We start from the raw sequence: 17,421 nt of genomic DNA on the forward strand, positions 1-17,421 counted from the left end.
GCAAATATTTTCTCCCATTCATTAGGTTGCCTTTTTATTTTGGATGTTCTAGATACCAATCTTTTGTAGGTTATATGAGTTGCAAATATTATCTTCTGATTTGTGGCTTTTTATCACTTTAAGAAATGTTTTCCCTTCAAGTCACTACCTTTACCTTTCTCTGTAGAAGGCACTTTTGATTTCTAAAGCTATAGATTAGTCTCGCCTTGTTTTTCGTTATTATTTAAGGGCTCATGCAGTATTATGCTTTTGATTCTAGCTTCTCTGCTCAGCTTTATATTCGTGTGATGCATTCATGCTTTTTGTTGCATATTGCAGTAGTTTGTTCATTTTCATTTCATTGTGATATTCTTTTGGATAACTGTTATAACAATCTGTTTATCCATTTTATTTTTGAGAAACATTTGAGTTATTTCCAGGTTGGGGCTATTTAGAATAATTTGACTTTGAACTTTCTTACGCACATCTTTTGATATAGGTGTGCCTATCTTCTGGATGGTAGTGCTGTGTCATAGATATACTAAGTTCAGCTCTAATAAATACTACCAAAAAGTTGCCTATGGTTGTTTCCAGTTTATACTACTATCAGTATAAATGACTTTTGGGGTTCATAGTACTTCTGGGATATAAGGCTTGATGACTTTGATCAGTTATGGAACATTTGGCCATTATCTCTTCAGCCAATGCTTCTGTCCCTTTCTTCCTCATTTGGGACGTAGTGCACCCATGTTAATTCTTTTTACCATGACTCATAGATCTCTTATATTCTCTTCTTCATTTTCCACCTTTTTATCTCTCCATACTTAACTCTAAATATTTTCTTCTGACCTATCTTCCATTTCCGTAATTCTCATTTACGTTGTGTCTAATCAGCATGTCAGACTCATTCATTAAGTTCTTAATTTCATTTATTGTGTTTTTCCAGTCCCAGAAATTCCATTTGGTTATTTTATATTCTGTAGTTCTTCTCCAGGACTCTCTATCTTGTCATTTAAGTTCTTTAACATATTGATTGTAGTTATCTTGAAATTCATATATGATAGTCTGTTATCTGGATCTGTTGTGGTTTGTGTCTTTGACCTTTTATCCCCCTTTTGGTTTGAGGAATTTTGTCTTTGTTGTATACTCAGTTATTTTTTTAGTTAGTTTTGGACAGTGTGTGTGAAAAATTACAATGATTATATCATCCTTGCTTTTGGCAGGCAGTTAGGCTAAGGGCAGATTACCCTAATCCAGCCAAGGATTGAACTGATTCAGAGCTAAGCTTCAGTCCTTGGAAGAGCCAGTATATTTTTGGTTCTCCTAACTCCTAGGGTATAGCCCTTTGAAGTTACAGCCAAAAGCCTGAAGTGTTTTCCACAGCCCTCTTAGTCTTATGAGACTGCTGAAAGCTCTGCTCAGCTTCTCACACTCCCAGGAGCAGCTTTCAGATTAGCAAATAATCACCAGATGTCAGTCTTATCTTCTTGGATTGCCCATCTCTCCATGATTTTGGCTCCTTGTTGCCTTAGTAGCTCTTCAGTGCTTTTAGATAGATGTTCATAATATTTAACTCAGTTTTCCATTTGTTCTTAGCAGGAGGTCTGGTTTTAAACAATTTAGTCTACTATTGCTTTAAGCTTGGCTTACTCTTTCAAAAACTGAGCTTGTATTAAGTGAAATAATCCAGTTACAAGAAGACAAATATTATATGATTCCACTTAAATGAAAGTGGTCAGTATCATAAAAACAGAAAGTAGGGTGGTGGTTACTAGGGGCTTAAAGTCCATTTTTTGCACTGTGGTTCACTCTTGGTTGTCACATGTTCTTTACCACAGTATATATAAATATTTTTAACTGAGTTTATTAAGTAGCTTTCCTTTCAGCCACATTGGGTTTTTTTAGCTGCTCCATATAGAAAACAGAATATGTACCACAAGTCAGAAATTCAGTGAAGTAGCATTATATGTGTGCTTAACACAGATTTACCTCTGTATGTTTAGACTTTTAAAAAAATCAAGAAAGAAAGAACAAGAATGAGGGAAAATAGCTATTTAAATAATGGGGACGCAAAATAGCAGTTTAAATAGTGGGGACAGTTCTTCTCAATTAGCTTGTACCCCGGGGCTCTGAGTTTGCTGTTCCTTCACCTATGTTAAATTTACTGGAAGTAGTTCCTTCTTGAGGAATTTTCAGGGATAATTTTGACTGTATACAATTTTTGCTTTACCTGCTGACCTTAGAACCCATTTCTGTTTTAAGCTTTAGCCCCCATGTAAAGAAGAGTAAATAATATCCCTTTTATTTCTCATTGGCATTGTTCATAACACTATAGTCTAAATTTTATTTTTATATGTTTTCTGTCTCTCATGGACGATATTACCTTTTTAAAGTCTTTGATTGACCTTTATCACAAGTTTATCTTTTCTGTGTTCTTTTTGAACATGCATACTATATCTAACATTGTTTTCCTCAGTATAACACGATGTAAGATGCACAGTCACTTTCAAAGTTACCATCTTATATCATCAAATATTTCTTGTTAGTCAGAAATAAATTCAGAGTAGCAGTAAATCTTTTTCATTATAACTACATCTTGCTTCGCTTTCAGTTTTATAATGCATGTTAGGACAATATTGCAAATGTTTTTTTGTCTGGTAAGATGGTCTACACTGTATATATATCATATATACCCACTTGTATCCCTGACCCTTCTAAAGTTATTGATAAGCAGTAAATAAAAAATAGCAAGTAGCAGCTTAAGGGGCAGAAGAAGGGGGAACTTATCTTCCTATAAGAGCAAATCAAATCTCCAAGAAATTAAAAACAATTGAAATAGTCTCTTTAATATCCCTAATGTGCTGTTTCATGGTTAGAACAAAACATCCCAGAAGTTTGAAAACCACAGAATTCAATATATTGATTATAGTTATTACCTCTAGCTTATATAATTTTACGTAGGTGTAACTTTGCAATTTGAGAGGGATACTAGAGCAAGTGTATGTTCTTATAAAGGATACAGGAAGTGGCAAACTATTTCCTAGAGTAAAATATGAATTCCACCAAATAATAAAACTATAATTTGACACTTTAAACTAGAGAGAACTACACTAAGGTCAATACTTGGTCAGATGGATAATATTGTAACTTAATTCTAGAACCTCAAGTCGCACACCAGGCTCTCCTGCTAAAAGAAGAGTGAAATACTATCTAAGAACGGCATCAGCATGTTTTAAGCGAGTCATGTCAGGGAAGAAAGTTAATTTCATTACGCCTCCATTTATTGTTAAGTTAGCATTTTTTTTTGTAAGTCAACTATACTTCGGTAAATTTTTTAAAATCTGAAAAAGAATATATATATGTATAACTGAATCACTTTGCTGTACACCTGCAACTAACACAACAGTGCAAAACAACTACACCTCAATTAAAAGATAACTGATATTAAAAAAAAAACTACTTTTCTAATAATACTAAGACGGTCCTTGCCTTTTCGCGGGGACACAATGGTACGTATATATATCACCATCTTTATCCATTCATCTGTTGATGGATACCTAGGTTGTTTTCACATCTTGGCTATCGTAAATTATGCTGCCATGAACATTGAGGTGCATCTATCTTTTCAAATTAGTGTTTTTGTATTCCTTGGATAAATACTCAGATATGGAATAGCTGGATCATATATGGTAGTTCTAGTCTTAATTTTTTGAGGAGTCTCCTTACTGTTTTCCATACTGGCTGCTCCAATTTACATTCCACACAACTGTGATTTTTAATATTGTCTAGTGAAATGGGTCAACATTTGGAATAACTGCACAATTCAGTGAATTAATATTTTCCAAATGACCAAATGGCCGTGTTACAAAATCATGTGTGGGTAATAGATCCATCCAAAGTGCCAGAGAGACCAGTGGGTTTTAGTCTAACAGCAGGAAAGGTACATTGCAGTGCTTCTGGAGTCCACATTGCAATGAACCTGTAAGGAACATTCACGTGTCAGTTTTGGTGGAGAACCTATATAAACGCTTCTCCATTTTCCTGCTACACATCCCTGTGAGATCAAATTTTCTTAACAGACATCAACTAAAATAATATATTACAAGAGACTGAACACAGAAGCAGCTATGAGAATCCAGCTGTCTTTTATCAAGCTAGACATTAAAGAGATCTTCAAAAATATGAAACAAGTCCCTTGTTCTCACTAGTCATTTTTTGAAAATAATGATTTTTCATAAAATGTTATTTATTGTTGAGTAACATGGAGTCGGTTTCTTATTGTAAGTTTAAATGAATGAATAAAAATCTTTTAAAATCAATCTTTCAGTCTTAATTTCTAATATTGTATATGTTTTCATGAACCCAAAGCCAGCTGCGAAGTGGGACAGGGCAGGCACTGGCTGGGAGAATTCAGGGTGGTAAAAAGGGACTCATTCCAATCCCTCTGGGAGATGTAAGTCTAAACTTCCCAATTCCTCATTTTTAGGAATTTCTTTATCTTATACATTTAACCTCTTAAGTATTTCATAAGGTAGGAGGGGAGAGAAAGACAGCTAAAGAAATTGGGAAGCAAAGGAGTCTTAAAAATCACTGATACTGCCTCACACCCATGAGGGTACAGACCCAAAAGAACTGAAAGCAGGAACTCAAACAGATATTTGTACATCCATGTTCAGAACAGCATTACTCACACTAGCCAAGGGGTGGAAACAACCCAAGTGTCCACTGAAAGGTGAATGGATGAACAAGATGTGGTCTATCCAGACTATGGAATATTATTCAACCTTTAAAAGAGAAGGAAGTCCTGTCACCTGCTACGGCATGGAGGAACATTGAGGACATTGTGCTTGGTAAAATAAGCAGGGGCCTCCGAGTAATGTTTAAATCAGATCACTCTTCATAGCAAACAATAAAGAGAAGTTGTATTCTGCTTATTAGTTCCGTTTCTCAGACCAGGAAGTGGATGCACAGCCTGGCTGGATGCTTCAGGCAGAGGTGGGCTTCATCCACCCACCACCCTGGACCCCCTACGCTGGTGGCAGCGATCAGAACAAAGTGAGCTCGGCCCTGCGAAAGCTCGTGTTGCCATTACTTTTGTAACTTCAACGAGAAACAGATTTTTACATACATGACATCACAGACCATGCCTCTTGACCGTTACCCAATTTAGAAACTGGCCCAATCACGAAGCTGAAGCAGCAGCTGGTTTGGGAAAGTCGCTGGTTGCAAGCGAGTGGCTGGGTCACCGTGCCACTTGCAGCTGCGTGGCCCGAGGAGGTCTGTTCTGGTCCTGCTCAAAAAAGTCACCACCCAGCTCTTCTCGGGAGCAGCCAACTCCAGAACCTGTGGTCCATCTGAGGGGTGGGCAGCCATCATGGTGTGACCCACAACGAGACCAGGGAGAGGGGACTGCTGTGAAATAGGAGCTGCGGAACGAAGCTTCGTGCCATCGACACAGCTGCACTGGGGCAGGTGGTTGGAGCAAAGCTCTTTCACTGGCAAAGTTGTCCAAAGGCTGTGCAGTCAGGGGAGAGCCAGGAATCGTCCTCTACCACGGTGTTTCGTACTTTGTTTTTTTAACTGGACAATATAGTTTAATGTAGCAAAAATCTAGGGAACGATCCGGTGTTTCAGTTAAGGCTCTGGGTGCCTGGAGGGAATCACTGACGGCACTTGCAGCTCTTCCTCTTTTCTGGAGATGGCCCTTCCAGCCACGTGTTCCCGTCCTGGGTCAGCTTCTTCCTGGAGCAGCGCAGGAGGCCTTCTCCAGACAGCGATCCCACATAGGAGGAAGATTTCTGCAAAAATGGACAGTCGGCCAACACCCGTGCCTCTGCACTAGGGAAGGCGTGCCCTTCCCTTAACGTCTTGGAGCGCTCGACCACCGGCGGGGCCCGCGGGCTCAAGGCAGCACCGCCTTTGAAAGTCCACCTTTAAATACAGACCATACTTTCCGGGTCGCTCTAAGGGAGGCCACTTCACCTGCAGACGGGGCCTTGCGTGGATCACCGGGGGACAGGTAGTAGGGGGCTGGGCGCCAAACGCCCGCGCGGCCCGGCCTCTGAGGGCAGCCCGGGTCTGGCCGGGCCCCCGTGGCGCCCAGGCACGCGAAGAGGACTCCGAGTTAGCATATTTTTAGTACGCCTTTTGTTGAAAGCACCATGCTAGGTTCTCCACTAGGACAGTTGATAAATAGTTAAATGTCTTAGTTCTCTGCCCACGCTGGCTTGACTTATATTCTTTGCTCCCTTTACCTAGCTAATGCTACTTTTTGCTATTCAGGACTTATCCCTGACACCCCTCCATTCTCACTGAAACTTACTTGTGTGTTATAACCTATTCCTTGGTGGCCTCTCTGTGCATCTCAAGTGTCTAATGAGACATTCTTTTTAAAATTAATCTGGGCTAGTTATGGAAGAAAGCAGCCATGAGGCAAAATGCTTTTTTGTTTGTTTTTGTTATTGTTGAAACTGCCTTTTTACTGCATTTAAAATATAATCCGGAACCTTGCCTGTGGTCTGAAGGCCCCACGTGGTCTGGCTGGCTCTTGCCTCACCTCCGCCAGCAACATGCTTTTTTAACAGTGACGGTCTAACAATATATTGCTCCTGCCTTCACCTTTCTTTTCTCCCCATTCCAACTTTTTTTTTTTTTTTTTTTTTTTTTTTTTATTAAAAATTCTGTTTAGGGCTTCCCTGGTGGCGCAGTGGTTACGAATCCACCTGCCAATGCAGGGGACACAGGTTCGAGCCCTGGTCCAGGAAGATCCCACATGCTGTGGAGCAACTAAGCCCGTGCGCCACAACTACTGAGCCTGTGTGCCACAGCTACTGAGCCTGTGTGCCACAACTACTGAAGCCTGCGCACCTAGAGCCCGTGCTCCGCAACAAGAGAAGCCACCGCAATGAGAAGCCCGCGCACCGCGTCGAAGAGTAGCCCTGGCTCGCTGCAACTAGAGAAAGCCCACGTGCAGCAACAAAGACCCAACGCAGACAAAAATAAATAAAATTTAAAAAAAAAAAAAAAAAAAAAAAAAATTCTGTTTAATGATTCCAGCATGCGAATTTCAGGTTAGAAAGGTAGGAAGGTGATAAGGGATTTTGGGGGGAATGGTAATGTCTGTGAAGCATCCCTCATATGATATCTTACAGATGACGGTCTAGTTAACCCATGTCTTGTGGGATCTTTGCAAATGTAGGAAGTAAGGAACCTGAGTGTTGATGGAACATAGTTTTTCAGAGTTGATGCTACTGACAATAAGTTTTTCTTTCTAATATTACATCCTCCCCTAATAATGTAGGTGTTTATCCATCATCATTAGAACTACTGCACTTTTGCAGACTCTGACAAATACTTTGTCCTTCAGCATCTTCCTTTTATGCTTACCTTGTATTAAATATAGCTTGTTTTTATTCCCCAGGCTGCCAGTACACCACTGAATCCTTTAAGTTTTCAGTGTGAATTTGTAAAGCTCAGGATTGACCTTCTCCAAGCCTTCTCTCAACTTATCTGTACTTGTAGTAGCCTCAAGACAAGCCCGCCGCCTGCAATTGCCACAACAATTGCCATGACCTTAGGGAATGATCTCCAGCGGTGTGGTCGCATCTCCAATCAGGTATTTCTTAACTTTATTTTCAGTGCAGTTTTTATTTACACTTTAGAGGTTTTTGAGGTTGTGAGATGAAAAATTCTGAAACTTAAAAATCAGCGGTTTGACTCAGAGGAAACATCAAATACTCCTAAACTCATCTGTCTTACAAAAAAACAGGCTGAAGTCTTATTAAAATGACAAGAGTGATTGATGATATCTCACTAGTTGCTACATGTTTATATAAAGAAAAAGGACATACATTTTAAATAAACTTTGGGAAGTTTATAACTATATTATTTATTTTAGTGAAACTTTGAAGAAGCTAAAAATGCAGTGTTTTTTGTTTCTGTACATTATGTGTAAATTATAATCTTGTACACATTTGTAGTTTCATTTGCCATCTTTGTTAATTTTCTTTAATAGGGTTTATAAAAATGAATAAATTGAAAATGAAAAAGTGTTGAAATATTTTTTCATTTTTATTGTTTGAGGATTGTTTTCTTACGTTTTGACTTTTGTGTTGTTTATACAACACAAAAGCATATTTGTTTATTTATCATAATTGATATTTTTCCTTCTTTATAGATGAAACTGTCCATGGAAGAATTCCGAAGCCTTGCTTCCCGATATGGGGATCTTTATCAGGCATCTTTTGATGCTGATTCCGCAACTTTGAGGAATGTAGAACTGTATCCTAAACTTGCCCAATATTTCTTGTTCTTTGGAAGTATTCTTTTAAATGTAGAGTAAATATTTCAGATACGCTTAACTAAAATATACATATACATTAGATAAGCCTACAGATTTACCATAAATAATAATTTCTATTTTGAAACCTAGTATGAGCAGTATAATTTAACTTCTTTACTTCAACCAGGCTTTTTAAAAAGTGGTGACTCAGTGGTGGTCTTTTTCCACCTCTGGGAAGAGCATCCAAAACCCAGGTCCAAGCAGTGTTGAATACTTTGTGCTCACTTGAGCTACAATGGACAACACAAAATATTTTTCCACCAGAGAACCATTTTCTGTCTTGCTTCACCTATCTGTTATTCACAGCTAACAACCCTAGTTCCCATCACCTTTATTAATGATATATTCAGTCGTTTCAGTCATCACTTATGTTCCCTAAGCCCCCTTTAAGTTCTCCGTATTTTCTTACTAGCAGCTTCAGATCCTTTTTGAAAGGAAGAAGGAGATAAATTGCTTTTAAGTTGCAGACCTATAAATCAGTAATTCCTGGCATTTTGGTTTAGTGATTGAAAACCTGATGAATGCTATGGATCCTCTCCCCTAAAAAAAAGGCATATATGCACATATCCCCCAAAATTTGCATACCATTTCAGGAGAGTTTAACAGATCCCTTGAGCCCCAGCCTAGGAACCTCCAGGGTAACCGCTCTACAGACCCTTATTGTGGTGGTGGTTTTAAACTTTTCATCAGTGAAACCCCTATATCCAAGATAGATAAAAAAGTTTCTGTGATTGAATCACAGAGCCTGTTGCTTGGTTCCTCCTTCCAACATTAACCTCTGAAGTACTCTTCCTGGAACTATCACAGACAACATATATCCCTTAAAAAGAAAAAAATAGAGCCACAGACTATTTGAGTCAATAACATGTGGTTACCTTCACTAAGAATACGATTTTTGTAAGGAACGGCACCAAAACCGGAGGAGAGCGTAAACAAGCTTTATTTGGGAACGCTCCTGGGTGAGGTTCACTGGTCCGAGAGAAAGGGGCCAGAGAAGTTGCGCCCGGGTGTGGGCGCGAACAAAATTTATAGGGGTGGACGCAGGGGAGGCACTTGCTGTGTGAAGCAGCCCCTTTTTGGTAATCTTTTGGATGTTGTGGCAATGTTGGGTGTCGGTTGCATCAGCCTCAGAGCCGTTGGTTCCGCCCCTCAGGGAGCGGGAAGACCGGTTGGTTGCATCAGCCTCCTCGGCGGGGGTTCCGTCTGGTTCCCTGGGCCCTTCCCCGGACCTGTTGGCCTTACAATTTTCATCTTGCCTTATTTAGTATTCAAATAATATAAAGTCTATAGTACATTTCTCTATTATCATGTATAATATATAACCTTAACATAATGCAGACAGCAGCAGAGCTGTTTACTGATATCTCACGCAATAGAAGCCCTGATTTTGGATCCAGAATCAGCAAGGTATTTAAAGTTTATATTACAGAACACTTTCAAATATGTTATCTTACCTAATCATCACAACAGTGTTTTGGAAGAGGTTTTATAGAGGAAGAAACAAAGAGGAAGAACTTCTCTAGCATTTGCCTAAGGTTATATAGCTAATGACAAACCTAGATTTTCTGTTTCCATTGTTTACTTACCTCCTGTGTTCTGTTTTCTAAATAACTAGGAAGAAGTTCTTTGAATTTGAACATTTTCTTCTGGTATATGATAACTAAATTTTGGTGTAAAAAATTGAGTTAATAGTATAATTAAGCTTGAACTTGAAATTTTTATTCTTTGGTTTCCCAAACAAAAAGAGATTCCTCTTTTTGCTTTATTAAAATCCTTCTCCACTCTCTAATTAACTGATTAATTGTTCAAAATATTTTTATTGAAGAATGGTCCATTATTTTTTCCCACTATAGTATTCTGTTTTAGAACATGTATTTTCAACTGTATATTTCCAATCTAGTAAGGCCTGTGATTCTAAGATCAGCTTCCTCAAAGAGAACATAATCAACAGAGCATTTTAAGTTTCTCTATCCTAAAGCATTGACTCACCATTTTTTTCCAAGGCAGTACCAAAATCCTTGCCTTCTGTTTTAAAGTGCTATCTACTCTCAGACTAGGCCACTTGGCTATTTTTTTTTTTCACTCGTCTGATTCATTTTAATATTTCGATGACATACTAATTTTTACTTATTTTTCCATTTATCCTTCTTTGATCTATGTTCATTTTCCCCTTAGACTTCCAGTGTTTTTGTTTTGTTTTGTTTTTTTAAGCTTCTCCCTTTTAAATTTCAAAATATTCTCTAACCTCCATATTTTTCAGTCTTTGCCAGTTAATTGATACCTCCAGGCTCGCGCCATTTCTGATTATGCCTACTCATCTTACCTCATAGCACACAAATGTCATTGTACTGTTGGTTGACATAAGAGAAATTAGTATTTTTCTTGATTGATTTTTTTTAACACATGGTCAGCAGGGATGGGGTGAAGGGAGTTACCTAGCCAGCTCTCAAATCCTACTCTCACTGTCAACCTCGCCACTTCCTACCACCTTTCTTCACTCTTCTCCATCCTGTTTTATCCCCTAAACCCACTCCCCTAGCCTTTGCCCTTCCTAGCAATGAAAAATTGGAAAAGAAAGATTGTACCTTGAAGGAGAGCTCTCTGGGTTTCAGTCGTACTGGTGTACAACTGCAAAGAGTAGATTCCTTCTGAAACTTCTCTTCTTGATACTATATATTTTGTGCCTTTCATATAAAGAAGGACCTGCTGCTAAAAAGAGCCTCAAGAGAGTGAAGCATGACATTAATAAAATTCACTATAGTTTTTACAAAAATCTGTGTGTATCTTTCATAGCCTAGAAGGATTTTGGGGAGAAGAGACCTTGTCTTATCCAACTTCGTATCTCTAGCAGCTAACATTGTGCTTGAGCCAGTATCAGTAAGTGTGGGATAGGATGGGGTTTATGTTTATAATTATAAATGTTATTATCTGCTCATACCAACCTTTTAGGATTATTAAGAAAAAATATTTTGAGGTGCTTGTCCATTACATTTTTCTATTCTAGCTTTGCACTTAACCTTTCTTTTTACTGCCTAAATATAATGGAATGGCTTCTGGTCATGAAGCCATTCACGTATGGGACTTTTCCTTCTATTGTAAACAACTAGAAACCTGGATTAAATATGCAAGTTTATATATAAGTTTAACTGTTTTCAGACATTGGACAACAGGGAGACCAGGAATGTAATTCCTCAGGGAAGGGACATAAATAAGGTAAACTTTACACTAGTCCTTGCTTTCCTCTGCCTGGAGGCACTTTTTAGACTGCCTTTCAGGCAGGAGTAACCAAATTAAAACATGGTGGTCTTGCTTAGTTGAAGAGATAGATATCAGGGTTCACAGAACAAAGGAAGCTAGAATTTGCAGGCCAAGTACAGGGGTGGAGGAAGCTTTCCAGGGGAAGAGTGCTATGAATCTTTGGCTGAATGCTAAGCTGTACATATATTAGGGGAAATCCCACAAGGCCAGGCAAAAAACAGCTACTAGGGAGGGAATAATTACCAGGAAGCTGTAAACTGAACAGTTCCCAGAGCTTATGCAGAGCTGAGAAATGTTTGAGTTCCAACCGGCCAAACTGTAGAGACCTAATTGAACACTCAAGGCATTCAGAAGAGACACTAGAAGGGTCACACCACCTTAGTAATCAAGCTAAACTAGCCCTAAAGTGAAGACTAGTCTAGACCTGTCCTAACAAAGTTTAAGTAATCCTTCAAAGAGTCAGGATTATGACAAGTAATGGCTGTCCACCAAAACAAAATCTTAACATTCTTTGAAGACAACAAAATCCAAAAACTCAAATGTATAAGGTCCACAATTTTAGCATCCAATCAAAAATTACTGGTCATGAGAAGAAGCTGGAAGATGTGACAGATAACCAAGAGAAACTTCAGCCAATTAGAAAAAAGACTCACAAATGACAGATGATGGAATTAACAGACTTGGACTTTAAAATAGTATTTTAGTACTATTAGTATTTTCAAAATTTTAAAGATAGAAGATAATGAACAAATTTAAAGGTTTAAAAAGAAAATGGAACTTCTAGAGCATAAAAATGAAATATCTTGATTTTGCCTTTATTTTTGAAAGATAGTTTTGATGAACATAGAATTCAAGGTTGATTAGGTTGGGTTTAACAGTAGGTTAAATACAGCAAAAGGAAAGATTAGTGAACTTAAAGACATAGCAATAGAAATTATCCGAATTGGACAGTGAAAGAAAAAAGACTGAAAAACAGAACAAAGTTAAAATTGCCAGTGAGACAGTGTCATTTGTACTACTATACATGTAATTGGAAATCTTAGAAGGAGGGGAGCAAGGGACAGAAAAATATTTTAAGTGGCTGAAAAATGTTCATGTTTAATTAAAAATATAAACCCACAAATCCAAGAAGCTTAACGAACCCAGAGTGGCATAAACATAAAGAAAATAACAAGGCACACATTATAATCAAATTGCTGAAAACCAGTAATAAAGAAAAATATAAAGCAGCCAAAGAAAAAAGACTATGTAGAAGGGAATAAAAATAAGAATTTTTTACTAATTCTTATCAGAAATAATGCAAGCCAGAAGACAGGTGAAGCAACATCTTTAAAGTCCTGAAAGAAAAAAAAAGTAACCTAGTATTCTATATTCAGTAAAAATACCCTTGAATAATTAAGACTAAATAAAGACATTTTCAGACAAAATCTGAGAAAATTTGTTACCAGCAGACCTAGACCTGTACTATAAGAAATGTTAAAGGAAGTTCTTTAGGCTGAAGAAAAATTATTTGAGATGTAAATTCAGATCTACAAAGAAGAACACTAGGAGTGGTAAATATGTGAGTAAATAAAAAAGACTCTCCTCATTTTTTACTTTTTTAAAAAAATATTGCCCATTTAGAAAAAAATAACAGTGCATTTGGGAGTTTATAACACGTAGAAGTAAAATGTGTGACGTGAGACAAATGATGGGGGTGGGGGTTGGAATTAATACAGTAGTAAGATTCTTACATTTTACATCAAGTATATATTATTTGAAGATAACTTGTGGTAATGGAGGATGAATAAATTCTAGAGCAACCACTAGAAAATAAATAAGCCAACAGAGGTGGTAAAATGGAATACTTTAAAAAAAAACCTCAGTTAATCCAAAAGAAGGCAGGGGAAGAGAGAGAAAAAAAAAAAACAGTGAACAGATGAAAAAAGAAAACAAATCACAAAATGGTAGATTTATACCCAGTCATACCAGTTATTACAATAAATGTAGATAGTCTTACTCTAAGTAAAGAGATTATCAGACAGCTAAAAAAGCAAAACCCAAAGTATAAGCTTACCACAAGTAACCCACTTTATCGTTTATTTATTTATTTATATCTCATCTTAATTCATAGGTTTATTATGAGGTTTTGTGGGCTGCTTATTTTAGTTTTTATTTCTTTAACATCTTTAATGGAGTATAATTGCTTTACAATGTTGTGTTAGTTTCTGCTGTTTAAAAAAGTGAATCAGCCATATGTATACATATATCCCCATATCCCCTTCCTCTTGTGTCTCCCTCCCACCCTCCCTATCCCACCCCTCTAGGTGGTCACAAAGCATTGAGCTGATCTCCCAACTGTACAGCTGCTTCCCACTAGCTATCTGTTTTATATTTGGTAGTGTATATATGTCAATGCTACTCTCTTACTTCGTCCCAGCTTACCCTTCCCCCTCCCCGTGTCCTCAAGTCCATTCTCTTTGTCTGTGTCTTTATTCCTGTCCTGCCCCTAGGTTCATCAGAACCATTTTTTTTAGATTCCATATATATGTGTTAGCATACGGTATTTGTTTTTCTCTTTCTGACTTATTTCACTCTGTATGACAGACTCTGGGTCCATCCACCTCACTACAAATAACTCAATTTTGTTTCTTTTTATGGCTGAGTAATATTCCATTGTATATATGCATCACATCTTCTTTATCCATTCATCTGTCAATGGACATTTAGGTTGCTTCCATGTCCTGGCTATTGTAAATAGTACTGCAGTGAACATTGTGGTACATGTCTCTTTTTGAATTATGGTTTTCTCAGGGTATATGCCCAGTAGTGGGATTGCAGGATCATATGGTAGTTCTATTTTTAATTTTTTAGGAACCTCCATGTTGTTCTCCATAGTGGCTGTATCAATTTACATTCCCACCAACAGTGCAAGAGGGTTCCCTTTTCTCCCTACCCTCTCCAGCATTTATTGTTTGTAGATTTTTTGATGATGGCCATTCTGACTGGTGTGAGGTGATACCTCCTTGTGGTTTTTTTTTTTTTAAGTATTAATCATCTGCTTTTTAAAATTATTTTTATTTATACAGCAGGTTCTTATTAGTCATCAATTTTCTACACATCAGTGTATACATGTCAACCCCAATCGCCCAATTCAACACACCACCATCCCCACCCCCCGGGGTTTTCCCCACTTGGTGTCCATACGTTTGTTCTCTACATTTGTGTCTCAACTTCTGCCCTTCAGACCGGTTCATCTGTACCATTTTTCTAGGTTCCACATACATGCGTTAATATACGATATTTGTTTTTCTCTTTCTGACTTACTTCACTTTGTATGACAGTCTCTAGATCCATCCACGTCTCAACAAATGACTCAATTTCGTTCCTTTCTATGGCTGAGTAATATTCCATTGTATATATGTACCACAACTTCTTTATCCATTTGTCTGTCGATGGGCGTTTAGGTTGCTTCCATGACCTGGCTATTGTAAATAGTGCTGCAATGAACATTGGGGTGCATGTGTTTTTTTGAATTATGGTTTTCTCTGGGTATATGCCCAGTAGTCCTCCTTGTGGTTTTGATTTGCATTTCTCTAATGATTAGTGATGTTGAGCATCCTTTCATGTGTTTATTGGCAATCTGTGTATCTTCTTTGGAGAATTGTCTATTTAGTTCTTCCACCCATTTTTGGATTGGGTTGTTTTTTTTTGATATTGAACTGCGGGAGCTGCTTGTATATTTTGGAGATAATCCTTTGTCAGTTGCTTCATTTGCAAATATTTTCTCCCATTCCGAGGGTTGTCTTTTTTGTCTTGTTTATGGTTTCCTTTGCTGTGCAAAAGCTTCTAAGTTTCATTAGGTCTCATTTGTTTATTTTTGTTTTTATTTCCATTACACTAGGGGGTGGGTCAAAAAGGATCTTGCTGTGATTTATGTCATAGAGTGTTCTGCCTATGTTTTCCTCTAAGAGTTTGAGTGTCTGGCCTTACATTTAGGTCTCTAATCCATTTTGAGTTTATTTTTGTGTATGGTGTTAGGAAGTGGTCTAATTTCATTCTTTTATATGTAGCTGTCCAGTTTTCCCAGCACCACTTATTGAATAGGCTGTCTTTTCTCCATTGTATATTCCTGCCTCCTTTATCAAAGATAAGGTGACCATATGTGTGAACCCACTTTAAATACAAAGATACAAATATATTAAAAGTAAACAAAAGGATGGAAAAGGAACCCTAAAAGCTGGTGTGACAGTATCATACAAAGTGGACTTTAGGACAAAGACTTGATAAAGAGCTACATTTTACCGTAATAGGGGATCAATTCATCAAGAAGACATAATTCTAAACATTTATATACTTAGTAACAGATCTTCCAAATATACGAAGCAAAAACTGACAACTGAAAGGAGAAATAAATCCACAATTATGGTTGGAGTTTTCAACACTCCCCTCTGAATAATTACTAGAACAACTTGCAGAAGATTTCTTAGGATATAGAGGACTTGAATAACACTACCAGCCAACTTGACCTCATTGACCTGTATGCCCTACCAACAGCAGCATACACGTTCTTTCCAAGCGCATTTGGAAACATTACCAAAGTAAACCATATGCTGAGCTACAAAACAATTCTTAGTAAATGTAAAAGCATTGAAACTACGTAGAATATGTTATCTGATAGAATTAAATTAGAAAATCATCTCTGGAAAATCCCTAAATGTTTAGGAATTAAACAAGACTTCTAAACATTCCAATCGGTAAAAAATTAACAAGGGAAATTAGAAAGTAAGTTAAACTGAATGAAAATGAGAACACGACGTATCAAAACTTGTGTGATGCAGTTAAAACAGAGCTTAGAGGGAAATTTATAACTTTAAATGCATACATACACACACAAAAGAAAGTTTAAAAGTAATAACATTCGTTTCTATCATATTAAAGCAAGAAAAAGCAAATTAAACTCAAAGTAATTAGAAGGAAAGAAATAGTAAAGATGAGAATGCTAGTCAGTGAATTATAAATAAACAGTAGAGAAAGTCAGTGAAACCAAAAGCTGGCTCTTTGAAAAGATCAATAAAGTTGATAAGACTAGCTATTCTGCACAAGGAAATAAGAGAACATAAATTACCAATATTAGAAATGAAATAAGAGTACCATCACAAATCCCATAGATATTAAAAGCATATTAAAGGAATAAATAACTTTGTGCCAATAAATGTGACAGTTGAGGTGAACAGGAAAAATTCACATATTCTACATAGACTTAAAAATCTTTAATAAAACATGTACAAATTGAACCTAACAAAACTCTAAAGGATAATACATTAAAACCAAGTAGGGTTTATTCTGGAAATTCTAGGTTTGATATTAGAAAACCAATCAGTATAATTCACCATATTGTAAAATAAAGGAAAAAAACTAAAGTCGAGGACTTGCTAAAGATTTCAAGACTTAGTATAAAGTTCCAGTAATTAAGACAATGTGATATTGGCTTAAGGGTAGAATGGAGAGACCAAAATAGTTACATAGGCGTATTACTTGATTTTTGACAAAGATGACAATCTGTTTTTTTCAACAGATTGTGCTGGAACACACTGTATAGGGGGGAAAGAATCTTGATCTTACCTCACACCATACATAAAAATTAATTCCAAGTGTATCACAGATCAAACTGTAAAAGATAAAATTCCCAACTTTCTAGAATACTACTTGGGAGAAAATCTTCATGACCTTGAGATCAGCAAGGATTTTTTCAGGACACAAGCAGCAGTTACTGTACAGAAAAAATTGTTTAATTGGATTTAAAAATTTTAACTTCTGCTCTCTGAAAGGTGCCATTAAGAAAATAAAAAGATTGGTTGCAG

The 17,421-nt window shown here is 37.1% G+C and overlaps 1 protein-coding gene across 1 annotated transcript in view; it reads left to right on the plus strand.

The window, feature by feature from the left end:
• The window catches only part of INTS7 (integrator complex subunit 7), a 96,752-nt gene that overhangs the window by 63,572 nt on the left and 15,759 nt on the right, over window positions 1-17,421 (plus strand). The window contains exons 14-16 of the mRNA XM_024751099.1: window positions 7,400-7,594; window positions 8,156-8,259; window positions 9,659-9,727. Coding sequence (XP_024606867.1) covers window positions 7,400-7,594; window positions 8,156-8,259; window positions 9,659-9,727 — 368 coding nt within the window. The remainder of the gene's footprint in view (window positions 1-7,399; window positions 7,595-8,155; window positions 8,260-9,658; window positions 9,728-17,421) is intronic.

Source organism: Neophocaena asiaeorientalis, unplaced genomic scaffold (genome assembly GCF_003031525.2).
Source record: "Neophocaena asiaeorientalis asiaeorientalis breed wild unplaced genomic scaffold, Neophocaena_asiaeorientalis_V1.1 scaffold67, whole genome shotgun sequence".
Taxonomy (NCBI): Eukaryota; Metazoa; Chordata; class Mammalia; order Artiodactyla; family Phocoenidae; genus Neophocaena; species Neophocaena asiaeorientalis.